The sequence below is a fragment of the Leopardus geoffroyi genome, chromosome D4 (genome assembly GCF_018350155.1).
Source record: "Leopardus geoffroyi isolate Oge1 chromosome D4, O.geoffroyi_Oge1_pat1.0, whole genome shotgun sequence".
Classification (NCBI taxonomy): Eukaryota; Metazoa; Chordata; class Mammalia; order Carnivora; family Felidae; genus Leopardus; species Leopardus geoffroyi.
Genome location: NC_059342.1, coordinates 34,352,634 through 34,379,960, shown reverse-complemented (window position 1 = coordinate 34,379,960; position 27,327 = coordinate 34,352,634). Strand labels below are relative to the sequence as shown.

The following is a 27,327-nucleotide window of genomic DNA, read 5'->3' as shown; positions in this document are numbered from 1 at the left end:
TGTTGTTCAGAGATTTTCAAAGAGACACCAGCCTAAGTCATGAGGTCAATATTGGGAAAATGAAGAGAGTATTCCTTAATTCCACATTCTCCAGCCATTCATGGTGACCTCTCTCTTTCTGTTGCTGGCAGTGATTTGAAAGAACATTCCTTAGAACTGGATATTTCCATCCTGGGACGGTTCCCTCAGAGAAGAGCTGAGCTCCCAGCATGAGAAATGGGAACCATGTCTATTCACTGACAGACATCAGTGCAACAATGTCTGCTCCATTTAACAGATTCATTCTTTTAATTGGTGACAATATTTATGTCACCTAAGCCTGTGAACTGAACTTCCCATAAGGCAAGCCAATTTCAATTCTAGCTCAGGACAAAAAGGGAAATTTGGGAGTCATCCATAGTGTTTTGACTGCCATGCCCAGAGATTCAAATCTGTTTTGAGTTTATATACTAAAACTGCACTGAAAACACCTCCGATTATTGGGTTTAGAAAACAGTGTAATAGAAACAGGTCTTGAAAATTCCTGAACATTTTTTTTTTTATTCCTCAACATTAATGAACTATTCTTGGACAGTGTTTCCCAATGTTGACACTGTTGACATTTTGGGCAGTTAATTCTTGACAGGTACGGGAGGGAGTATACTGTGCCTTCTGAGATATTTAGTAGCATCCCTGTCCTCAACCTCTTATATGTCATTAGCTCCCTTTATGTTGTGACAACAAAAAAATCTCTCCAGACATTACCAAATGTCCCTGGGGAGGTGGCAAAATCATTCTCAATTGTGAGCTACTGGTCTAGAGCTTTGATCATTCTGAGCATGGAATTACAGTCTTAGCACCAGTGAGTAGGCAAAAATCGGTTCTCATTGAGCTCTAGTATGGAAGGATTTAACAACAATTAAAAGGCCCTTCATTTTGCTTTTAAAATACTTTCAAGAAAAAAAAGTAATCAGTGCTAAAGGGAATGATAATTTCCCAACAAATGTAAAAATGTATTTTTCACAGTAAATAAAATGTATCATGTATTGCTGTATTTCTTTTCCACTATGTGTTGATGGAAATAAATAAAATGAACATAATAATGATTAATGCCTTATTACCCATAATATATTTTAAAAACTAAGTGCATTTTAAACAAGAAATATTTTATATGTGTGAAAGAAGAACATCCTTTTCGATTTTAAGGTAATGAAAATCAGGTATAGTGAGTTAGGAATGATGGTTTCACATCCATTTAAAGGTGCCCAAAGATTAATATAATAGAATCTGTTGTATTATTTGGGCAAGAAGTGGCTGGATTGAGTATCTATCTACACTTTGTGAGATTAATCAGTTACTTACTTTTAATATATGTTTCTGGAAGAATGCAACAGATAACAGAGTCCCAATAGCAAGCTGAATAGACTTGTATTTGAACTTTTCCATTGCCAGTTTCCACCAGCATCACATAAAACTAGATAGTAGTAGTTACATGCAATAATCATTTAAAGAAATTACTTGCTTTTTCTAAAACTCTCCTCCATTTCAAATCATAATTATAGTTCCATTTGTAGAGGTAAAATAGGCAGGGACATAAGGTGTTTTGTTTTGTTTTGTTTTGTTTTTTTCCTTCATTATCTGTTTTTTTTTTTTTTTTCCTCATGGCATACTTCACTTTTACTTCTTGAAAGAGAAAAACATAATCAAAGTTAATAATGTCCTTTTGTCATTAATGAAAGTAACTATGTTTGCTCCAAATGTAAAGTTTTGACATTTTGTAGAGATGTTATTGATAGTGATTTAGAAAGTGAATCATACTATATTAAGCTCAGATAATTGGCTTGTCTCTGTATGTATTAAAACTAAGCATGTAGAGAGCCTTTTATAATATCCATATTGATAGGTATCATTTTACTCTTCAGATATTCTTATAATTCAGTTGATTCTTTCAAAGAATTACTGTTTGCTTACTTAGAGTTCCTTGGTGTCTTCATAGCCTGCTCCAAAAATAAGATGATTGAATTATTATTTTGTATTTATATGTGATAACTCATGAAATCTCCCACCCACCCCCAACTTATTTCCATGTAAGCATGTTTAGGACCAAAATTTGAAAAAAAAAATAGAGTTTTTGATATGATGTGCCATTATGTGAAAGAGTATCATTTTAAGAAGATTTGAGTTTCACTCATAAAAATAATTCCTAATATCCTTTAGATTTGAGTGTTTTATCTGGCACGGATTGGATATACAGTTATTTTATCAGTATGTTATTTAACTTAATAGCCTTTATCCACTGTTCTCCGTTTTCTCAGCAGCGGTTTTCATAATGGGCATTGAGGCTTTTGGTGCTGCATGTATTAAAGAATGTTTTCCATATTCCTCACTGATATTAATTAATCGGATGTAGCCATTTCATAAGAACTATACAAATCATTTCCCATGGATGTGCAGAAGTATGCTTGTCTTTCCTGTTTATGAGATGTGGCACATTTTTGCTGTCAGAAGCTCCCATTTCTATTACATGAAAGAAGGACTTTCACTAGTGGGAAAAAAAAAAAAAAACTTTTCTAGCTATGATATGAAACACAAATGCCTCTTTTTAATAATGAAATTTCTATTTGGACATTTTCCAGTTATACACTTAACCCACTTACTGATCCTTCCTTTACATTCCATGGAGTCATTTTAAAAAAAAAAAAAAAAAAAAAAAAAAGATGAGGCACCTGGGTGGCTGAGTCAGTTAAGCATCTGACTCTTGATTTCAGCTCAGGTCATGATCTCATGCTTTGTGGATTCGAGCCCCACGTCAGGCTCAGAGCTGAGCATGGAGCCTGCTTGGGATTCTCTCTCTCCTTCTCTCTCTCTGCCCCTCCCCTGCTCTCGCTCACTTGCTCTCTTAAAATAAATAAGCTTAAGTTTTTATTTATTTATTTATTTATTTATTTATTTATTTATTTATTTATTTATTTTGCCAGGGGATGGGATAGCCATGGAGAAGTGTTTGGCCCAGAGGTTAAGTAGGTTTCCTCATATAACACAATGAATCTTTAGAGTCTGATTATAAGGAAGCCAAGACTACAAGGACTAAGGGTTCCCAACTCACTGTTTTCATCTCCAGCCCTAAAATCCATGCCTCATTTACAGCCATGGTGTTCAGGCTGTTGAAGCAAGTAACCATAGTCTGTGCTGTCCAAGAGGGCAGCCACTAGCCACATGTGGCCATTTAAGCTTAAATTAAACTTAAATACAATAAAATGTTTATTTCTCTTGTTTCACTAGCTCCCTTTAAAGTAGCCAATTATGAGTGCAGATAAGGAACATTTCCATTCTGCAGAAAGTTTTATTGGATAGCACTGGAGGATTCTTGTCCTATCTCATGATAAAATATTTAGAGGGCTATCTCCTCGTGGAAAATCCTCACAAATAAGTGAAATGTTGAAAGTGTATTTATTTATTTATTTATTTATTTATTATTATTTTTTTTTTTTTCGTGTCCTTGTGTTGTAGCTGTGCACTGAGGACAGGGAGTTCCCTGATGGCCTTCAGGGGCCTCTGTCAGCTTGCTGTAAACTCCAGGCTCCCCAACTCCTAGCTTCAGCCACACAGCCCCTGCTTATGTCTGTTTTACAAATTGGGGTTTCCTGGTAGCACATGTTGTGCACAAATGGTTGCTTCTCTTAAATGATCGGAAGCCTGTCTAGTCGATTTAGAGAGAGTGGACTGGTTTGGAAGGTTGATAGAAAGAAGTCACAACATTTTGGGACTTCCTCCTTACTACACCATCCCCTAACTTAATAGATATCTATATGAAGAAATGCTCAGTTAAGTATCATTACAATATTACTGTTTCTTAGAGTCTAGAATTGAGAGCATGGTGTTGTTAGATAAGAAAAAGGCAAAATTATAAAAATGGGATATAAACAATGATCTCTGATTTGCCAGTGACAGCAGGGTTTTTTTGTTGTTTGTATTTTTAAGTTCTATCGACATTTTTTTTTAATGAAAAATTCTTTCCCTTTCTCTCACTCTTCTCAGAATGATTTGATTCTTTAACTGCCTTCTGGATGACCTATTAATTTTTAAAAATTATTTTTAAAGTGATGGATTCACAGATTTTAGTAGGATATGTTTCATTCAGTTAATTGCAGTTTTTCTTCTGGCCACCAGAATCTCCTCCATTTAGCTGAAGGGAGCCTCATCACCTTGGCTCCCTTTTTTGGATATGACCTAGTAGTTCCTGAAAGTCTCATTACTTCCTGGTAGGACAAGATGTTGCACACTCATTTTGCATATTTCCTACATAAAACTGACAATCATTCATTTTCCTAGGGAAATCGGGATTCTAATTTTAAAGAAAGAAAAGTTCCATTATGCCTTTTTTTCTGTTATGTTAACACAATCTACAGAAACACATACCACAATTCAGAAAGCTGGGAAAAATCCTTCAGCATGAATATTAGTTTGAATATGAATATACTTATTACAGGAAAGGGTTACAATGTTAAATTGAAGATAAGGAGTTGAGTAGATGGCAGCTTATGTGATCACTTGAAACAGTGATTTGTTGAGGCTTTTAGGCAAGTGTACTTTTTGTTATTCCATTTCAAATTATATTGTGCACCTCTGAACTGTTAGCTTCTGAGGTCATGCAATGTACAGAAACACAAAAGTAGTATTTGGCTAATTGAAAAATCAACAAAATTATAGTTCCTTAAAAGGATCTTTGTCCTGCAAGCAATTAGAACAGAGAGTTTTAAATGTGTGTGTGTGTGTGTGTGTGTGTGTGTGTGTGTGTGTGTGTATCTTTCATTTTACCTGCATGGTTCAGTTTTATTGGCTTGTCCCAGTGAAGGAAAGGCACAAAGGACAAGGCATATAAAAATCAGAGTTAGCCTCTGCTGAGGGCTATTGAACACACTCACAGTAATTTGTGATGTAAGCTAAACCATGGTGCTTTTAATATCCCTGAACCCCTTTTCCTGTTCTTTTTGTTGCAAAGTGCTTGGCAACCCTTTCTCTAGGCTAATGGAAACTACTTGTAATATTCATTCATCCTCATTATTTTCGCTGTCAGTGTTTCCTTTAAAAATCCATTTCCCATTTTTGTTCTAAAATTTAAATTCCACGTTACTGATATGCAAGCCAGCATTTCCTTTTTGGCAAAGTTTCCAAGTAATAAACAAGATATGGAGTGGAGATTAGCTGGAATGAACATCTCGAATAGGTTTTATCTTCACACCTCTGATCTCCTTTTGTCGAATCAGGCCAAGGACATAGCCCATTTAAGTATAAATATGTATGCGCTTCAGCTGCATTCATTCCTAGATCCTATCACTGTTTTAAGTCCAGAGGTAACATTTGTAGGCTCATTTGGAAGAATTTGGTCTTCTTATGCCACTTCGGTCAGGCAGAGGAAAAAGCCAAATCACTTCTTCCCTGAGAGAGCATTTCATACATCTCCATCTCTGTGATCGCACCGAGTCATTATGTAGCAGTTGGCTCTGATACGCTTGCACAGACACAAATTGAGTCCGACAGGACTGATGTCTCCTGGACTTTGCTGTCATTTGAAATGCTGGCATGAGGATGGGGACAGAGAGAGGGGGAGGGGAGGAGAGCTGATTCTTTCAGCACTTTTCCTATGAAGTTTGGAGAATTTTAGCATTTGATAGCTGTGAACTGCCTAATAAGTTGTTTTCCTGATGAGATTGATAACAGTAGCAGATTTGGAACAGCTGGCTAGCTTTTGGTTTCAAGTAGATGTGTTTCAATGTATAACTTACCGCTTTATGTCACCCGCAAATCTGTTAGAAATAAAAAGGGTTACCTAGTGGATTGGTAATTAGAATGATCTCCCACTCTTTCTTTTAGTTTTATCTTTCCTTCATTTAAACCATTCATGCATAGTAATGAACAAGATAAGATCTTTTTAAATTTTTTTATTCTCAGTCTCAAGCTCAGTTTCAGAAAAGACACACTGTAGTATCTGCACTACAGTACTTTCGGAAGTACAAGTCATTTTAGTGGATTAGGTTATTTCTGGATAGCTCTAGAATTTCCTGTCAAGAATTTTGTATGTGTTTCAAGTATTTCAATATACAAAACTTAAAGGTATACTGTTTCATTTGGCAAACACATTCTGATTGTCATGCTCAAGTTCTCACAATGATAGAGGAAGCAGTAGCATTCATTACTCTCTCCATATTGAAAGGCTACTGTGTATAAGATGCTGTGCCTGGGGCGCCTGGGTGGCTCAGTTGATTAAGTGTCCGACTCTTGATTTCGGCTCAAGTTATGATCTCACGTTTTTGGAGATTGAGCCTGTGCTGACAGCACTCTCCCTTTCTCTCTGCCCCCCCCCCCCCGCCCCACTGCTCTCTCTCATGCTCTCTCTCTCCCTCAAATAAACTTTAAAAACAAACAAGCAAAAAACACTTTAAGATGTGTGCTAGATTTGTTGAAGGTTCCTATAAGAACAATTATTTATCACCTGAAGAGTCATACTTCAAATTATTGCTTGGACCTAATCATTGCCTTCTCTTTTTTCCAGTTACCGCCAGGACCACCATAGCTGTGTGGTCTGTGTTTCTTCTCACCTGGGACTCTTGCTCTGGCCTAATATTTCCACATGTACATGTCAGTTTATCTTCCCAAAGCCTATTTCCTTGTTCTTCTGCTCTAAAACATTAAGTAGTTTTATTTGTGGTTTGCTGAATAATTGGCTGGTTGAGTTAGATTGACATTCAAGGCTCATTGTGACCTTTTCTTTTTTCTTTTTCTTTTGTGTTTTTTTTTTTTTTTTTTTTTTTAAATCCTGAGCCATTTTCTTTTGCTCCTCTCCTTCTGATTTCCTAATGAGTTATCACGCCAGGCCAGTGGTCTCAATGTTGTCCCTGTACCAGCTGCATCAGGAACTTGTTAGAAATGTAAATTCTGGGACCTCATCACGGACCTAGTGAACTACAGACCCTGGGGGTGGCGACCAGGTTTCTGTTTTAACAAGCTTTCCTGGAGTTTGTAATGCATATAGATATTTGGGAAGCTCTACTCCAGCCAAACCTGGAGACTCATCTTTTCCAAAGTTCCTTTCCCACTGCCCTGCCTTTAATAGAATTCCTGGAATGCCTTTCCTCTTTTTGGTTAAATCCTGCCTACACTCCTAGGCCTGCTTTGAGATACTGCTTTATCTATGATACCATTCCAGATCCTGTCTTTTATGGCATTATTTGGTTTTCTTTTCCTGGCACTCATCACTTCTCAACTTATAGTAGCCATCAGATGTGACGGTCTTATTTTCTCTACTGAGCTGGAAAGTCACAGAGGACAGAATTTGACTCATTTTTTGTGCTCCATGGCACTGTATACTAAGTGTACTTGCACCCAGTAGGCTCTCTACAGTTTGCAGTTTATCAGTTTTACATAGGAGATTGAGAAAGCAAAGCTATTGCCCAGGAGACATATACAAATCCTGTTAAAGCAAATAGGCTCATGCTAACTATTGTTTTGACTTACTGAAGCCAAACTAGACTTGAACATTGATGTGTCTTCAGGGAAGAAGCCAAACGTGCTAGTGTAAAAAATTCTAACCTCTCCCATTTAGCTGGAGAAGTTGAATTAGCCCTGTCACTTCACCTCGTGCCAAGAAAGCAGCTTCCACTATTCTGTCAATAATAGACTTTTATCCAGCACGGTGGAGCTCCCTTAAATCTGTCTCATAGCATTGCTGTTTTTTCTTCCACTGATGCATTCACATAGTGTTTCATAAGAAGTGACAGTTTCTTCTCGCACAGCGTTGCCCAAAAGGTGGCACAAGCAGAGAGTGCCATTCAAGGTGGTTGGCTTTAGGGTAGCCTGACAATGGGCACGAGATGTGCCACAGCTGCCCCATTTTTCGAACCAAGTTATTTCTCTTCTAAAACAAAGGCATCACAGTTACAATGTCTTGGGTGTTTACAATGGATCGTGTCTCGTGGTGTTTGTGATGGAACAAGAGGAAAAGAGTAAAAAATCTAAGCGTCCTTGTGTTTCCTTTCTTTTGTCTTCCTCTCCCCTTACAGGCTCTGAAAGAGTTCCAGCTGAAATTTCTGATCGGACAGACTCGCTGAAGCTTCTGAGGCAGTGATTCCAAACTGCCAGCTCAGGCCACTGCCAAGCTGCAGGATGGTGCACGTAGCCAGGCCGCTGTTGCTGCTTCTCGCTTTCTTCCTCCGCGCGGATGCTGAGAGTAAGCCATTCTCCCTTCTCCACGGGGCTGTGACTGTAATGAGCGGTTTTGTTGGCAGCTGGCACCAGGCTCAGGGCCTCTGAATACGTTTCCTTAGGAAGTAAATCCTGAGACACTGTGGGATCCTCCTTGGCTACCAGCCAGCCTTTGAAAGAGATTATTGACGTGACTTCCTTACCATTTCCTCTCTCTTAATGCCCCTTTTCTTGTGCATCTAACTGCTCCTACTGTCTTTTTTTTTTTTTTTTTTTTTTTTTTTTTGTCTCACCAACCCTGGTGGCAAAGATACTATGAGCCCAATGACATAACTCAAATCGGGGTTAACCAGTTGGTGGTGCCAATAAGTAAACATCGTTCAGACACATTAGAAATTTCTTTACTTTTGTGGAACTTTCTATGTTTAGAAAAATGCACAATGTCACATTGAGCCCAATTAAACCTCCAAGCCCCTTGTAGCTGTCATAGCAGCTGTTCTAATGTACTGTTTCCGACAGCTGTCGTCGAGTACAGTATTCAAACAAATCAAGCAGAACTGACAACTTTGTGGCTGAGTGAAGGGTGTGGAAGTGTGAGGAGAATTCTGTGGAGTACAGACACCAAAGTTTGCTTTATTGGACTCAATTTATGAAACTGAGATTGTGGTCAATTAGCTTGCCAATTAATGAGAAGATCATATCTCCTTCGTAATTAGGAAATCATTAGGTCTACCTTGTTTACATATGTTTCTTTTCCCATCTGGCCCAGGGTCTTTTGGTAGAGATAGTACTGGAAAAGGCATGCCTCTGGCTTGGGCTCACTGACATGTCTGGTTTCTCAGGAATGGTATGGCTCATGTGAGAGTCGGCCATTCTCTTTGGGAGTCCCCTGGTACTAGGAAAACATATAACATCTGCAGGCATTAACTTTTCCTTCTGCTGACTGTTTCCGTGAGATGAAATTTGATTCATGTTGAGGATGTTTCGAAGACAAGGATCCTGTGTCCTGTTGGCCCCTACCTATTAATTGAATTTTGACAAAAATTTCCTCAATAGCAGCCAATTTCTTTGTTTAAATAGGGACTCTATTTTCTAAAGAGAGCTTTTCAGGACTGAAAGGAATCATGTTAATAACAGGATATATATGGAACATGCATGTTTTAAGCACATTCTCTGGTTAATAATGTATATAGTCTCCTAATTAGCACTTGGGAATGTTGGTTTAAGGTGAAGCCAAGGAATGTCTAGGACAATGCCAGCAAATAATTAACTGGGAAAAGACCCAAATGAAAGATGCTCTTGTTATTTTAAAGCCATTTATGTCAGAATCTATTTTAAAGTAGTAATCTAAATTTAGTTTATTAAAGAAATCAGGCATATGGCTTTATTTTTCTGTTTTGGCTAGAATGAAAGAGTACGTTGTTTTACAATTGTTAATTTTTGGCAAAAGCATATCAGCACCCTGGGGATCCACTTTAATTTCAGATCGCAGTTAGAGATTTTCATAAAGTTGCTAGAGGTAATTGTCATCTATCCACAGAGTTATCTTTCCAGATAAGTAGAAATGTTCTTCTACTGAGCAGCTATACTTTTGCTTAAAGCTCTGGTGGAAAGTGGCAGACAGATGTCAAGTACTCTTAAAATTATGTTAGAGTGGGAGCAGGGGAGGGGCAGAGAGAAAGAGGGAGGGAAACAGAGAATATCAAGCAGGCTCTGCACTGTCAGCACAGAGCCCGATGTGGAGCTTGATCCTCAGAACGGTGAAATCATGACCTGAACCAAAATCAAGAGTCGGACACCTAACCGCCACCCAGGTGCCCCTTAAAATAATGTCTTAAAAAACAATCTACACTCCAGATGATCATCACCTACTCCTTACCCTCCTCCTCCCCTTCTCCTTCTGCATGCCCCTTCACTGCACCTCCTCTACAGTAGCTGTTGAAAAGGAAAACAAGTCCGCATTAGCCCCTTTCAGTTAAATTAAGATATTTACCGTGTTGTATGTTTATATGATATCAGCTTTCAATCAAGACGTAACCTGAAAAAGAATACATTCTCTCTCACTCCTCCCATTGCAACTAAAGAAACTTTGTCAAATTAGTTAGTTTTGCCCTTGTCTACTCAGCCTTGATTATTTAGTACCTTTTCCCTTTAGCAGATTCATTTAGTGGTGTTGAGTAGGGTAGCATAACCTGAGAGTTTCTGGCGAAAGGGGAAGAATTGGCGATATTTTTTGAGGTATATTTAGAAAGAAGAAAGAGCATCCCGTATTAATCTATTGGAGGATATTTGTTGTATGGGGAAGCACATGGTGGAGCTGGAAATATGACTAGTCACTGAAGGATGTTCAAACAACAATTGGGAAAGTAGGATCTGGATTATAACCTATTATTTTTTTTTTAATGTTTATTTGTTTTTGAGAGAGAGACAGAGTGTGAGCAGGGGAGTGGCAGAGAGAGAAGGAGATACAGAATCTGAAGCAGGCTCCAGGCTCCAAGCTGTTGGCACAGAGCCCAATGCAGGGCTCGAACCCGTGAACTGTGAGACCATGACCTGAGCTGAAGTTGGATGCTTAACCTACTGAGCCATTCAGGTGCTCTCGGATTATAACCTACTAAATTGGGTCATTATCTTCTCACAAAACACTGAAAAAACCCAGACATAATGAGCACTGGAGAAAAATTAGATTTTTCCATCATCATCTAAATACAGTATTTCTCAGGCATCCAGCACCTGGGTCACTGGTTTGTTACCCTAGGCTTTCGTTAGCACCTTTAGCCATATTTTGTTTTTCTTTTACCTAACTGTTTTGTATTTATGCAAGGAATCAGGAGTTCTATTTCAAAATTTAATAGTAGCTTGTCAGAGCCATTTGAGAACTAGGAAATAATTTTTAAAAAAGTGTCCTCCCACTTGAGAAAGAGGACTGTGTAGGGGTGGGGAATGGAAAGAATCCACTCTAGTTTACCATGCTAATTTAATGTGTTCTGCTCACCGCCTTTTGAAATGATTAACTCCAAAGAGCCAAGGAGTCAGGATTTTCATCTGCTGTGTGGAACGTTATAGTAAGTGCTAGGTGTGATGTTGCATTAAGTAGGAGAGCTCTTATGAGCCTTGGTTCAAACCCAGGTTGAAAAATTGTGATAATATCCCTTTAGCAGAAAATTACAGTCTTTGCCATTGCCAATTTAAAATGCCCCACAGATCCCCACTATTATTTTAAAAGGATAGATGTGTGTCTGGCTCTTATTTCTTTTCATCCCTAGGTCTTGAGTGCTTGTAATGGTTCTGCTTGTTGTTTCTTGAAAGTGTGTACATGTGGTAGAGTTGTAGTCTCAGCAGGACTCCTGTTTGAGCACTAACAGTAGTCCTTCCTCATGTCAGGCCAACCAGGTTTCTGGTTTAGGTGGTGGTCTGACTGACGTTCGTTCTGGGTTAGGCAGTGGTCTGGTTGAGGTCAAATTTTGGTTTAAATCTGGTCTCATTGAGGTCAGTTCAGTGATAACTTGCATGCGAATTAAAGGTAAATTTATATTAATGTGGTCCTGGTGTGGGTATTTTTCTTTTGGCTGAGTTTCCATAGTAGTTTGTGGTAGTTTTATGTTAGCTTTAGTTTTCTGTTTACTAGTCATTTTCTGTTTGTTTTTTAACTAGATGCTGGCTATAAACCTGCATGTAGCACCTTCTTTCACCAAATTGGTTTCATGCTAATGAAATCACTGACTGCCTACTGTTGCAGTCTAGACCTGAGTTTATACTTTGACAACTATAATTTGACCTGGATGTTTATTGGATCTTCATTAGAAACATGACTTTTGATAGCTTAATTCCTCAAATGGCTTAGTTCATCCATTTTCTCTTTTTTTTTTTTTTTTCACATTTTTCATCTGAGATGGCAAATAAATCCTCATTTCCCCCCCTTATTGTAGGGAAGCTTCTTGTAGTCCCTGTCTACCCACTATATTCCTGTCTTACGTAAAATAAATTAGTGTTTCCCCTCTTTGGTAGTATATCACTATATCCAGTGAAACTTCTTGGTTTCTTTGGCATGGCTAAGAAAGTGAGCTCTAAAGACAGACTCTGGTTTTAAATTCTGGCTATCGTTTGTAATCTGGCATGTGATACAACATGCTCTTTGCCTCAGTTTCCCTAACTTTAAGATGTGAATGATGGTGATGATGATAATGATGATGATGATGATTGTATAGTAGAGAACCTACCCTTGGGCTTTGTGACCGTTGAATGAGTTAATATAAAACACAGTCAGCAGATGACACATGATAGATTTTTAATAAATGTTAGCTGTTATATTATTATTTCAAAAATATGCAACCAGTATTTTTATTGAGCAGTTTTGTGAGGTAATGTGCTAAACTGCTTTTTTATTTGACCTACAGATTATCAAAATTTTGGTGTTTGATACACCAGGTTTTCTTGAAGCACGTTAAAAGTCCTAGCTTGCTTCTCTATAAAGTCCTATACGTAAGAGATTCTTAAAACTCTTGTCCCATTAATTAAACTGAAGATCAAGAGGAAAAATTATGAAGCATATTTAGTCAAGCTAGTCAAGCTTTAAAAAAAAAAAAGCTTCACTCTTCGAATTACCGATTTAAATTTGCCTTGGGTCTAATTAATGGAAAGTGTTCCATCCTTCTGTTCTGTTGCTTTTTGTAATGCATTCTTTTTTGAGATGCTCATAGAGAGGAGCTATAGATATTTACTATAGGCAAATAGTATAATATATGAGCCATTGGATCAGAAAACTGGAAGTTGAGGTGAGCATGGTAAGGAAGAAAATGAGTGGCTTTTGATATGGTCATAAATTATTCTGCAAGGAAAAAAATAAAGGGAAATAATTAAAAGCCAGGTCAAAATTATTCCTTTTGCATTTTGCAGTATCACTTCTGAGAAGTAGCCTCACCATGTCGTTTGACCTTCCAAGATGAAGTTAGAAATGGAGAAGAGGTCTTTCATAGGTCATCAAAATGCATACCTCTCAGCAGCAGCCCATTTCACACTGAGAACATCAATATTTCATTGAAAAATATCTTTTTATTTTCACTTTAGATTGTGATGGTTTGGGTATGATTATATGTATGTATATACATGTTTATACATATAATTATATATTATAATTATATATATTATATATATCATATATATGGTTATATATAATATATGATATATATGATATATATATGATTATACATTATGTATATATGTATGTGTGTATATATGTGTATGTATATATATATATATACATACACATATATACACACATATATATACACACACATATATATCACAAACCATAGAACCATCCTTTAAAAGGTAAATTGCTTGGGTGATGAAAATGTTCTAAAATTTTGGGCGCAGGGGTGGCTCAGTTGGTTGAGCATCCGACTCTTGATTTCAGTTCATGTCATGATTTCAGTTTGTGGGTTTGAGACTCGCATCAGTCTCCACACTGACAATGGAATCTGCCTGGTCTTCTCTCTCTCTCCCTCTCCCTCTTGCCCTCCATCTCTCTCTCTCTCTCTCTCTCTCTCTCTCTCTCTCTCAATAAACTTATAAAAATAAAATTAGAGTGGAGTGATGGCACTGAGTATAAACATACCAAATGCCATTGAATTGTACACCTTAAGTGGGTGATCTGTGTATTCTGTGAATTATATTTCAATAAAACTATTTAAAATAGAAAATGTAAAATGTTGCTTAATCCAGCAATTTGGCTAGATTCTCTTCGTTGTATGTAACCTTAAAGGAAAGTGTGCTGGTTTCCTTAGGCCAGTTATGATAGACATGCTCACTGACGAGCAGGGAGAAATCCAGTTCATTTACCAAGCTTATCAATGCTTTCCTTGTTTTCCCTTTCTCTGAATTTACAGATGTGTGGCAAAATAAAAACTTTGCCTTTCCCTCCTCCTTCCTCCCCTCACTTTAAAGTAGCTAAATTAGCAACATCCAGCTGTCTGCAGCAAGGAAAATATTCCAGCTATTTTACTGATCCTTAAGCTCCGTTGCAGAGGATTTGTAGCTTTCTAAATTAATTGCTCTCAGCAAAGCTGTACCTATCTAGTAAGGTTAAGAATATGTCACAAAATCAACCAATGTGTGCACTTAAAAACACTTTATTGAATGTAGAGGGACTTGATTTAAAAAAAAAAAAAATCCTAAGTATGACATGCTTCTTAGCTCTGATCTCTGTTTATGAGGAGACCCTTGGCTCAAAAGTTGGAACGATATCTGAAATGCTGGTGAATTACTTCTTGTTATGGTAGCCTGATGGCAGCCTTGTTATAGCCTGATGGTAGTTGATTAATCTGTTCCATGATTTCCTCACTTCTTTCCTTTTACAGTCTTAATTTCTTTAACTTTCTTCACTTCGCTAGTGTTTCCAATGACCTTGATTTCTTTGGGAGCCCCGACTCTCCTGCCCACTTTGCTCTGCTTCATTTAATTGTGGAAAATCCCCAACCAGTGTCCATTTTTAAATTAAGAATCAAAGATAAAAGTACTGCCGATTGGATGGAAACCGATTCTCTTACCTATAATTTTGTCTGTTTTATTTCCTCAGTTTCCTTTAGCTTCTTTTTGTTATTTGACAAAGTAGCGTGTGTGCGCACGCACACTTGTACCGTCTGCTTGCTCCATGGAAGACTTTGTGCACAATGGTAGAGATACAAAAGTGTAAAGAATGTGGTTTCATATCCATTTGTCATCTACCTTCAGAAGTCATAGCTCACTCTTTAGAACTGTTTCAAGCAATATTTTCAGAATTTATCTCCACATGGGAAGTGGTACTTACGACTGTGGACTCAGAAGCTGAAGTACGTGTTCAGACCCTGCCTCTACTATGTAATTATTCTGACCATGGGCAAGTTACAAATATATGTATGCCTCCCATCTGTAAAATGAAGATTGAAAATAGCACACATTCGATATGGTTATCATAAGGATTAAGTAAAGAACTGCTTGCAAAGCATCTTGAATTGGATTAGATATTTACTAAATGTTAGTTGCTATTATACTTTTTTCTCATTAGCTTGCATCATTTTCAAGTTAGAAGCATCTATGTTTAGATCTCTGTTGACATTTATTATCCCATTAACTTCGTAATTTGAGCAGTATCTTTTAAATATGTAAATATGTATCTTTATATATATTTGTGCTTCCAAAGGACATTGACTCATTGGCTCATTCATGTATTTAATAGTCTCTTTAAATAAATGTTTATTGGTCACATTCCCTGTGCCAAGTACTGACTTAGCTACTGGAGACACAATAGTGAGATAAAGAGATATGATCCCTACCCCAAAGGGCTTACACTCTAGCAGGGTAGACAAATATTTAACATTATCTCAAAAGTTTACACTTTTGGACTGCGTTAAATATTTGAGGGAAGAAAATAAGGAGCTTAGTGCCTCATCTGTTCAGAAGAGTAATAGAAAGCTTTCCTGAAGGAGTGACATTTTTTAAATTTTGGAATAATTTTAGGCTGAAAAGAAGTTGAAAGACTGTACAGGAATTTCCCATGTACCCTTCACCCAGTTTTCCTCAAGATAATATGTTATATAATGAGAGTACATTATCAAAATCAGGAAATCAATGTTGGCACAATACTACTAACTAAACTACAGTTTACTTGTTTTATATCAACTTACTTTTTAAAGTTATATAGTTCTGTTAAATCTTATCACATGCATAGCTCTGAGGAAATGAGTTTTGAGCTAGTATCTTGTGGGTGAAAGGAAGCTAAATAAACTATACCTGAAAGACCCGTTAAGGTCCAAGAAAGTACATGCCTGTGAGCCCTGAGACGGGAATAACCTAGTATATTTCGGGGCATGAGAAGATGGATGTTCCTGGATCCCAGACAATGAGGAGAGAGAATTCAAATAGGGCTGGACAACAGGCACAGACTGTCTAATGCAAGACCTCATAAAACTTGTTCAAAATCTTGGTTTTTCTTCTAGGAACAGCTGGAGGAGTGAAGGGAAGGAATTTACATTTTAAAAACATCCTTGTGGCTGCTGAGTGTAGAGAAGCTTTGGAGCCAGGCCAGCCAGAGTGGCCTTGGATCTGTTGGGAGGCTGGTTGGAAGCTATGCAGATTGATGGGGGTACAGGGACCAGGGTGGTGGAGGTTAGGGAGGCAGGACAGCCTTGACACTGAAAGAATATTTTAGTTGACTGTTGTGAAGATATGCTCTCCTAGAACTTGAACCAGGAACAGATCGTTATGATTTGGAGTGGAAGAGAAAACCAGGCTAGTGAAGGATAAGTAATCCTTTATTTTTAACATGGCATTGTATATTTCTTTCTGAAAATAGATCACTTCTCATTCTTATAATTTCCCTTTTTGGCTGTTTATTTTAGGTAATTTTATTTGAACTTATCTTTATGTTAGTATCTGTGTAAAAAGGTGGAATCAGACTGTACAAAAATATTTCAATTTAGTTTTGTTCTCTGACCAAAGTTTTAAATTCAGTCTATGGTTTGTGATGGGTTTTGCAAAATCACAGCATAGTGTTATTACAATCATTTTATAATATGGTTATTAAATGTTATTAAAATATGCTAAGTACTTATATCTTCAATTTAAAAAGCATGCAAGACTTCACTTTTGAGCTAAAAGTACAGGAAGTATAACAAATACATTTCAGCAGTTTGTTTTTTTCCTTTATTAGTTGTTTATTGTTAATTTTACTTATTTTCCCCTCAGTCTTCTTTTTTTTTAATTTTTTTGATGTTTATTCATTCTTGAGAGACAGAGAGACAGAGCATGAGTGTGGGAGACACAGAGTGAGAAAGGGAGACACAGAATCCAAAGCAGACTCCAGGCTCCAAACTGTCAGCACAGAGCCCGATGCGGGGCTTGAACTCATGAGCTGTGAGATCATGACCTGAGCCAATGTCAGATGCTTAACCAACTGAGCCACCCAGGCACCCCTCCCCTAAGTCTTTATAAAGGGATTATTGTTTATCACTGAAAAGGTACTTTATAGCTTTAAGCTATAGTAATTTCAGGTCATTACAAAGAAAATCCCCCTAATATCTATCCTTAAAAAGCACATTTAAATCACAGCAGTTAAATTAAAAGTAATGATATTTCATTGAATGAGTGCTCACTATGTAAAGAGGTTATGGACAAAAATACAACACAAGGTTGTGGACAAAAAATAAATGAACAGTATGACTTTGGATGGATACACATGCTTCAAAGATAATAAAACAAGGTGATGTACATGACAGTAAGGGGGGAGGAGGAGGCAGGACACTCCATTTTATATCATGGAAGGTATTGCTTAATGAGACAAAATGCTTAAGCTGAGTGATGTTCTGAAGTGACCAGCCCTGAAAAAGTGGCATTCAGTGCATCCAGACAAAATGAGCAGTGATTTTCAAAGGAGGAGCCCAGCATGTTCAAAGGAAAAAATAAGGCCCAGAAGACTGAAGCACAAGTGACAAGAGATAGGTAGGAGAGGCAGGGAGGGGCTTGATCCTGTGGCCCTGTAGGCCTTGGAAGGAGTTTGGATTGCTAGGCAGAGATGTAAAGAAACAAATATATTCTTGGGATATTCATCTGTGAAACTTGATTTGGGTCCTGTGAACCCTTACCAGAACAAAATAAATATATTTTCTGCAAATAATGCATTAGAAGGTAGGTACTTCCTACCTTCCTGATCAAGTTATAAATCATTGTCTAAACGGCTTAACTGAAATTTCTTTGCACCAGCCAATGTAGATTTTAAACACTAAAGCCTTTGGCTAGCAAAAGCACAAATGTCTGCGTTTTGCTCTTTATCTCTGGCCACTTTTGTGTTTCTTTTAAAACAGGTAATAGTTTTACATCGGAAACATGTAATTAAGTCTGCATGTTCCTTCATCGATATCATAGCTGGAAAGGACTGGGGAGGGTACGCAGGAAAAGCAGATCTGTAATTGGAGGGTGATCGGCAACATTGACTTGCAGGGAAGAAGGGAACTTTAATAGGTCTTTGCTCTGCGTGCTTCCATTTAGTCAGGGTGATAGCAATTGACTCCTCAGTGATTCTTAGTATGTATTTCCTTTACAGATGAAAGCATTTAAATAAAAGTTTTCCTGGTTAACCGCTTCCACTTCCAAGAAAAAAAAAATCTTGATTTTATGTGATTTAACATATTTGAACTTAGTTTGAGGTCCAATGGGGATATAAAGTAATAAATAGAATAAGGATTATGAAACCATAACTTAAATGTATTTACTCTAAAATAGTACATGTTGTAAACAACAAGATTTGGCTTAAATTCTTGCCCTTCTGCTTACCTGGAATAATTTTCTTAATTCTTCTGACTCTTTGGGAATTCTGACATGCCTGATACACGGCAGGCATTCAGTAAGGGTTTGTTTTCATCCCATCGTATATACTGTAATGCCTGATGTGTGCAGAAATCGCCTGTCTAGCATTTTCACCTATTGAGATGATTTTCAGATCAAGGAACTAAGCAGCATATACCCTAGAGCAGCAACAAACAGAACAAACAAATAAACAAAAGCATCTACATCATAGATTTGGGTGTCCCCTATGTGCTGAACTCGAAGTGAAGTCTCTCTGTGCTGTGTTTCTGCCATCAGTGTACTCCAAGTTTGACACAATTGAAATTTTGGGCTAAAGAATTCTTTGCTGTTGGGAACTGCCCTGAGTATCATAGAATAAGTAGTAGCCTCCCTGGCTTCTACCATTAGCACCCTGGCCTTCAGTTGTGACCACCAAAATGTCTTTTAACATTGCCAAATGGGACCTGGGGGACAAAATCACGTCTGGTTTAAATTTTTTTTTTTTCAACGTTTATTTATTTTTGGGACAGAGATAGACAGAGCATGAACGGGGGAGGGGCAGAGAGAGAGGGAGACACAGAATCTGAAACAGGTTCCAGGCTCCGAGCCATCAGCCCAGAGCCCGACGCGGGGCTCGAACTCACGGACCGCGAGATCGTGACCTGGCTGAAGTCGGACGCTTAACCGACTGCGCCACCCAGGCGCCCCTCACGTCTGGTTTAGAACCACTCCTAGTGCATCAGCTCTGGAACAGACTGTGGGGCAGAGGTTGGGAGAGGTAAATGTTCCCCTTCTAACTTCTGTGGGGTTTGGAAGGAGGAAGTTTTGTCAGACGTATGATAGACCTTTCAGAAGTTCTTGAAATCAGCTATGCAAACTGGGAAATATCAGTCATAGTTCCATTTAATATCTGTGTGACCAGAGGCAGATTGTCTGATCTCTTCATGCCTCAGCTTTGTGGTCTAGCATATCAAATGGTAATGGTAGGGTTGCTGTGAAAATTAACTACTAGCCAACGTAAGGTGCTAGAACTATGCCTAAAACACAGGAAGCACTAAATAAATGGTAGCCATTATTATTATATTAAGTATGTATTTTATACAGTATTAAATTAATTCTGTAATATATTATTCTTATTTTATTTTAGTAATAAAATGCAATTTTGTCTCCTTGCAATGATTATGATAGTACCTTTCCCTTGTATAGTTATTTAAACACATTTTATTTTTAATCTGTTCCTGAAAACTCTAGGCCTAAGTAGGCAGTATACTTTTTATTATCACCACTTCTCAGATAAAAGAAACCAAGGGTCAGAACAGGTGAACTGCCTGGAGCAAAAAGGGGAATAGGTAATGGCGAAGGGCCTAGAACTCAGCTCTCTTGACTCTTTGTCCAGGCAGGAGGCAGACGGCTTAAAAAGAGCGGGTACAAGAACTCACAGTGCAGGGCAGTCAGAACTGTGTGGAGAGTGCTTGAGTGATGCTGGCAGTGCAACAGGCCCGGGAGGCCCAGCTCCATGGCAGCTGTCCAGGAGCCTCACTGACAGTCAGAATGAGGATTCAGGGTCATGGAGGAAAGATTAGATCATAGCCACAGTATATGCACTATGTAAGAGTTAGAGAAGCATCAAATGGCTTTTAGAAAAGCTGTTGTCCCCTTTCAATTTAATAAAAGAAGAAAATACTGTCAGTTTGGGAAATGTTGCATTCTCTGCCACCAGTGTTTTATTATAAAATGACCTTTATTTTTCGATAGGCTTCCTTGTTTGTCCATATGATTCTAAATTGTTAGCAGTAAGGTGTGCCTTCAAGATTTTATCGCTGTGCTCATGATGTCCTCATCCTCCTAGAATGTGATAGGTAGGAAGTCGTGGCCAGGTATTTTACAGCACCTCTCAAAGGGAAGCAAGACGACTCTCCCCTTGAACGTGTGTTGGTACTTGGTTGTGCTTTAACCAGTAGAATGTTGTAGAAGTGATGCTGCTCCAGTGCTGGTCCTACCCCTTAGAAGTCTGGGAGCTTTCTGGGCATCTGGGGGCCTCAGCCAGTCCATCGTTTGACTCTCGGTTTTGGCTCAGATCATGATCTCACAGTTTGTGGGTTCGAGCCCCATGTCAGGCTCTGTGCTGACAGCACGGAGCCTGCTTGGGATTCTCTGTCTCCCTCTCTTTCTGACCCTTCCCTATTCTTTCTCTCAAAAATAAAATAAATAAACATTAAAAAAATAAGAAGAAGAAGGCTGGGAGCTTCCACTTCCACTCTGTGGCACCTTGACTCATCATAGAAAGATATCCAGTTACCCTGCAGTAAGGACCCCATGGAGAGAAAGAAATGCCTAGACCACCCACACAAGTTGTAGCCATCCCAGGTGAAGAGCCAGGTATATGAGCAAAGCCATCTTAGCTTTCCAGCCAGAGTCCAGCCTCCTCCTGGTGACTGCAAGCCACGTGAGTGATGTCAGTGGAGAGGAAGGGAAGGACCACCCAGCTGAAGCCTGCAGAGCAGAATCCTGTGCAAAGAAATCTTTGTCTTAAAACAAGTTTTGAGGTGGTTTAAAATACACCAGTAAATAGCTGAAATACATGGTGATTATTGTCATGAAAATGAAGCACCTGTCAGCTTGAGGAGCAACCTTGGACCTGTGGTTGCTTCATTCTTCCTTCTCCTCAGGAACTGTAACACAGATGATGTTCTAGATAACAAGTACTTAAAGGCAGCTGTTTTCTGGGTAGATGAACATATTGATACACATCAGTTAAAACCCTACCCAGAACAAAAATTCTGAAACCTGTACACATTTTGCATGCTTTTTGATGAGAGGTTGGCAAATGTTTTCTGTAAAGGACCATATAGTAAATATTTTTGGCTTTGTGGGCCATGTAGACTCTGTCACAACTATTCAGCTCTGCCATTATAGGAAGGAAGCAGCTACAGACAGTATATTAAAAAATGGGAGTAAATAAAACTTAAAAACACGTGCAGTGAGCCAGATTTGGACTGAGCTCATGGCTTGACAACCCCTGCTTTTGACCCTACTCATTTACAAGTCCTCACCAGACAGTGGGAAGTGGAGAATATTTATTAGCAGAGGACCTTGTTTTAACCTGGTGAGATGAGGTAAGGAAAGAAGACGCTTTTGATTAGCCTCTTTTAGCACTTTGCTTTGTTAGTAATGTTTATTGGGAGCAGATTAATTAGAATAAATAAGTTCAAGGAGCACATCTCTTGATAAACAGAGATGTTTAATAGCGCTTAACCTTTGGAATTTATGTGGCAAAAGCTTTGGATGTTACTGCACTTTATGTCTTTTGGGGGTGCTTCAGGTACTCTGCTGTTAGTGCCACTTCAAATTGCAAACTCCTGAAAAATGAATAATTTATCAGCTGTGGGATATTTTTCATTGCGCTGTGAGCCTGACATTTGGAGCTACGAACACCTTAAATATAGAGAAAAAGGTGCTGGAAATTGTTACATTTGATGAGAATGTTGTAACTGGGTCTGTAAAGAAACAGGTTTGTAATCATGGGTATTGAAGCCTGATATTGGTTTTGTAGAGGCAAGCCAGAGCAGAAGCATCATGGTGAATTTGGTCACATCACAGGTACTTCTGGTACAGATGTACTCTGTACCATCACAGTGTTTATAAATCAAAAGGAAAATAAAACTCACACGAGAAAGCACCATTGATCCAGCAGCGATGTTCAGAAATAACACTTATGATCCAATATGTCAGCAAATTGAAAAGCCTTCATGGGTGTGGTGAGGGGGCAGTTTGCAATTGATTGCAATTGGAATTCTTGACTCACATGGAAAAATATAAAGAACCAACTGTTGCCAGTTTGTCCTGGCAACTAGTAGAAGGTACAAGTTTCTGAAAATGAATGCAAGCATAACTCTATTCTCATAAGGACAGAGGCTGTATAGAGTTGTATGAAAAAGTAGGACTAATTATATTAAGCAAAACTCTTGGCTGAATATGAAGGAAGCTGACTAATGATTAAGACTATTTGACTATGGAGTAAAATCTCATGGGAAAGAATGAGAGCCCCACTGCATGAATCATTTGAAGTAAGCAGCAGAAACCACTGTGGAGAACTACTGTTTCTGAAATAATCAGAACTGCATCAGCCAAGGGATATAAAAAGATCATTTAGCAATTGCAAAACACATAATTCTTTTTGCATTTTAATTGTTCTGACTTGGAGTGAGAGATGGAAACAGGAAGGGTATTATGATAATTATAATAAAACAATTGCCTGTATTCTGGAACCTATTTTCTCTAGAGAGTTTGCAGTTTAACAAATTGATCCGATGCCACCATTGGGCAGGAAATAAATTGGCTCACTTCCCTTTGTGGTATTTACCCAGGCCACTGGACTCCTCTTTGTAGCCTAAAAAAAGCTTTCACAGTTGCATATTCACCGGCATTCTGTTTATCTCAAAAAGTGCATTGTGTTTTTCCAGTTTTACTAATATTCTTCTCTTCTCCCTTTATGACTGCACATCGTAGCCATTCCAAATCTTAGTTACTCTTCTGGTGCCATCTTCACTACTGTCTTCCTCCACTCTTACATAGTGCCCTCTGTGTCCCAAGCACCTGGAGAAAACAAGAAGACAGAGCTAAGTTGGTGCTTTCAGAATAGTGGGGGAGGAAAGAGATTACAAAAACCTGGGAAGTAGACATGCAGTAGTGAACATGCACACACAGTATTGCCACTAGCAGGTCGTCGCTGGAGTTTGAAGGCAACGTTAGCAGGTATGGTAGAGACAGGAAACATATTGGAAAGCATTAAGGCAGAGCTAAAGAGCTTGGGACTTGCCTGGTAGATCAGTGATTCTCAACCTGATGATACTTGGGAGTTACTTGGGGCTGAAACTATAGTCGTCTAGGCCACACACTGACCTATTAACGCAAAATATATTAAGGTAAGGACCAAGGGTAGGGAATTCTTTAAAGGACCCTCAGTTCATTCTCAGGCAAAGCCCAGCATTACCAACTAATAGGGGAAGCCGATGAAATCTTTTAAACTGGAAAATGATGTGGTCCAACTTGTGTTTTCAGTAGATCACTGACAGTTGGTTGAGTTGAGGATGGATTGGAGGGTGTGAGACCAGTTAAGAAACTGCTGTAAAATCAAACACAATCAGGGTCATGAGCACCTGAACTGTGGTTGCAGTTCTAGGATAAGGAGGTTCCAGATACAAAATTTGTTCGAAAAGATTAAAAATTTATTCGAGAAGATTAAAAGATTTTGTGATGGGTTGAACTTGGAAAGTACTGCATAAGTCACAGAGAGAACAGCTACAGAAGTAGGCAGAACCATCTTCTTCATGTATTTCTCTTTCATCCCTCAGCCAATACACCTAATGCACTTTATTATGGCTTTTGTGTCCCTCCTGACAGTTCTCATAGTTTCCATATATTACTTTTAGTAGTTGTCTTAAATCTCATTTCCCATGCCTAGGGCAAGTGTATTTACTCATTTTAGATACTGCCTTCTTGAAATACTGTCCCAGTACTAGGCCTGTCTCAATACTGAGCCTTGAATGTAGCCAGGGACAGCAAATTCAATGGCTTCTGTACTAGTCCAATAAAATTCATTACTGAAGCAGGCCAGTTCAACTCCTTGGAAAGTTTGTGCTGGATCTCATGAGGGAAGCAAGCACCTAGCCTATTCTTGCCATTTGGGGAGGCATGCCCAGGATTTTCTGATTTTCCTAGAGAAGCTTGAAATTCAGATTTGTGTGTGAAACATCCCTAATTTTTACATTTTGGCTTCAATTAAAAATCATGAGGCAACAATAATATTGAGGCTGAAGCAAAAACATCTTTGGGATGGATCTGGTCTGGGACCACAAGTTTTCACTCTCTGTGTAGGGTCTCAGTAGAAATTTATAGAATTGAAATGAATAAAACTTCCCAATCCCAGCAGTTTCCAGCCATTTCTCTGGTTTAACAATAGCAGAGAGTTTAACAAAGCACTAGCAGCAAACATTTGGGCTGATTCTGTTTGTGGAAAGTGAATTAGAGAATAGATTCCATTACCTGGTATCTCACACTAAAATATAAAGCAGAAGGACACATTTAAAGTCCTTTAACTGCCATTATATAGATACTTCTGGTGAATGTGAATTTGGGATGATGAATTATTCATTTAATTCCTTTCCTTCCCAGTTTTGTGTGTTCTAACAATGCCAGGTTTAAGAACCTCAGGTGGCCCCTCATAGCCTGAGGCTGGGGAGAGGCTCTGTCTCCTGCCTGCTGATTTGTCCCTTGTAGTCAAGTCAGCCTGGTGGCCCTGAGCTCCTTTTTCTGTCAGGACCTGCTCTGGCTACCCAATGTAAAGCCTCAGAATGTTTAAGGCTAAAGAGCAGGTGAACAGTTGTTCAGCCCATGAGTTAGCATTTCAAAGGCCAGTGCTCAGAAGGGCACTGCCCAAGTGAGCAGCTGGGTGGAAACAGAGGGCTGTACTGATGGACTCATGTCTGAGAAATAAGATATTTCTGTGAAAATGACTTTCTAATTGCATGAAGACTAAAGACTTGGTGCTAAAACTTTTCACTTTATCTGTTTTGATGGCATTCCTTCTGTAATGTTCCTTAAACTTTTCAGTACTAAAAAGATCAAATGAAGCATGATTGTTGCCTGATCATTTGGGTGATACTAATCAGAAATATCGACTTTCATATTTCCCTCCGTATACTGAGACTCCCTGAAGAGTTGCTATGGTATATATTTGGTGGGACTGCTGCATTTTTGTGGGCCATGTATGATAATTAAAATTCTAGTCAGAAGAAATGTGTGTTGGAAAGAACATTGGCTTTTAAGTAAAAAGATCTGGGTTCAAATTATGTCTTTTGCTAGCTTTAGATGGTTGGACTTGGAAGAGTTTATTAACCCCTCTAAACTTAATTTTAAACTTAATTTAAACCCCTCCTCAACCTGCACTTATTATCTGGGGAGTAATTATGATCATGTTCTTGAGGTGCCTAGCAAAGATTATGGGCTTGTGATTGTAATGGAGGCTGCAAGATTTACTTCCTACTCTGTGCTTAATTACCAATGCTTTCTAATTTGTTACCTCAAAGTTATACAAAACTGTTTTCGCTGAGAGATGTTTTTGCTCACACGTTCTAATTCGCAGATGGTGTTCAGGTCCTGGACATCTGAGTATCCTTTTTCTCTTTCTTTTTTTTTTTTTTTTTAACTTTTTTTTTCAACGTTTATTTATTTTTTTGGGGACAGAGAGAGACAGAGCATGAACGGGGGAGGGGCAGAGAGAGAGGGAGACACAGAATCAGAAACAGGCTCCAGCCTCTGAGCCATCAGCCCAGAGCCTGACGCGGGGCTCGAACTCACGGACCGCGAGATCGTGACCTGGCTGAAGTCGGACGCTTAACCGACTGCGCCACCCAGGTGCCCCTCCTTTTTCTCCTTCTAAACATTTTGCATAAATGGTCCTTAAGCAATTCATTCCAGAGATATTCTCCTTATTCTAGGGTTTGAGATATATCAGCAACCCAACATACTAACAACACAAAAATATTGTACCATAAAGATCACATTCTAGGGGGCCTCAAAATTATGAAATAGGATAACAAATACAATACAGTAAACAACACAAATTATAAATAATAAAGTGTATTATGTGCTCAAAGGTTATAAATATTATGGGGTAAAAGACCAGAGAAGGAGAATCAGGAGTGGGGAGGAGGATTCCAATGCAATTTCAAGTTGAGTGGTCAGGTCAAGGTAGGCCTTACTGAGGTGGTGACATTTAAGCAGATTTAAAAGAGGTGGAGAAGTTAATCATCAAGGAATGCTCCAGGCAGAGAGGGCAGCCAGTTCAAAGACACTGGGATAGGAGGTGCCTGGATGTTCTAGGAACAGTAGGGGAATAAATGGAACAAGGGTTTAGAAGGAGAGGAACCTGGTACAGAACATCTATAATGTAAGGAGAATTGACCTAGTTGGGAGGTCAGGTTCCCTGGAAGCAATAGTAAGTTGAGATCCTGAAGAATATTTAAGAGTTTACTAATGATTCTGGGGTGTTAGAGCCTACAAACAGAAAAACCAAAACGAAAACAAAAACGAAAACGAAAACGAAAACCAAAACCAAAACCAAAACCAAAACCAAAACTAAACAGCTTGTACCAAGGCCCCGAAGCCAGGGAAGCATGACTTGTGTCTGAAGAGGGCAGAATAAAGGGGACAGTAGTAAAGAAAAATGGTAAGGTTTTAGAGGAAGAAGGTGAAGATGATTATATTTGGGTTTGATCAGGGTTACTTTGGTTACAATATAGAAAATCTATCATTGCTCTTGATGGCAATGATAATTCAGGTACTAAATTCCTCTCCTAAAGTGATGGATTTCTGTGCATTCAAAGCAAAATGAATGGGAAAGAAGAAACAGTTTATGTAGACCATTGTTTTAAGTTTGTGGCCCACTTCTAGTATGATTCACTTATATTTCCTTAGGCTGTAAACTTAGGGCCAAGCTTTCATTATCATGGCCAATAATAAATTTCCCAGGATTCTCTGGCCTATAGCATTCTGATTGATTGATGCCAAGGCTTCACCTGAGTCACTGGGGACCTCACAGGTCAGGCCTCAGTAATTCTCACCACAGCCCCCCAGGTCATATGACAGTGGATAAAGATTTTGGGTGGACAAGACGGGGATTCAGTTCAGGAACAAACCATAGACAGTCTTCCAATCGAATGGTTTGTATCAGCCTGGAATTCTTGCATTGGACTACTGGTTATTTAGGAGGAGTTGTGAGGTTTTCTTTTAAGTCTTTAACTTTTAATCCTCTCAAATCCTGTT

At 38.6% G+C, this 27,327-nt stretch overlaps 1 protein-coding gene across 48 annotated transcripts in view; it reads left to right on the top strand.

Moving 5' to 3' along the window:
* Positions 1–27,327, top strand: part of PTPRD (protein tyrosine phosphatase receptor type D) — a 2,239,943-nt gene that overhangs the window by 1,813,373 nt on the left and 399,243 nt on the right. For all 48 annotated transcript variants that reach the window (XM_045470157.1, XM_045470168.1, XM_045470171.1 and 45 more), the window contains one exon: positions 8,040–8,206. In XM_045470157.1, coding sequence (XP_045326113.1) covers positions 8,143–8,206 — 64 coding nt within the window. In that variant the 5' untranslated portion in view covers positions 8,040–8,142. The remainder of the gene's footprint in view (positions 1–8,039; positions 8,207–27,327) is intronic.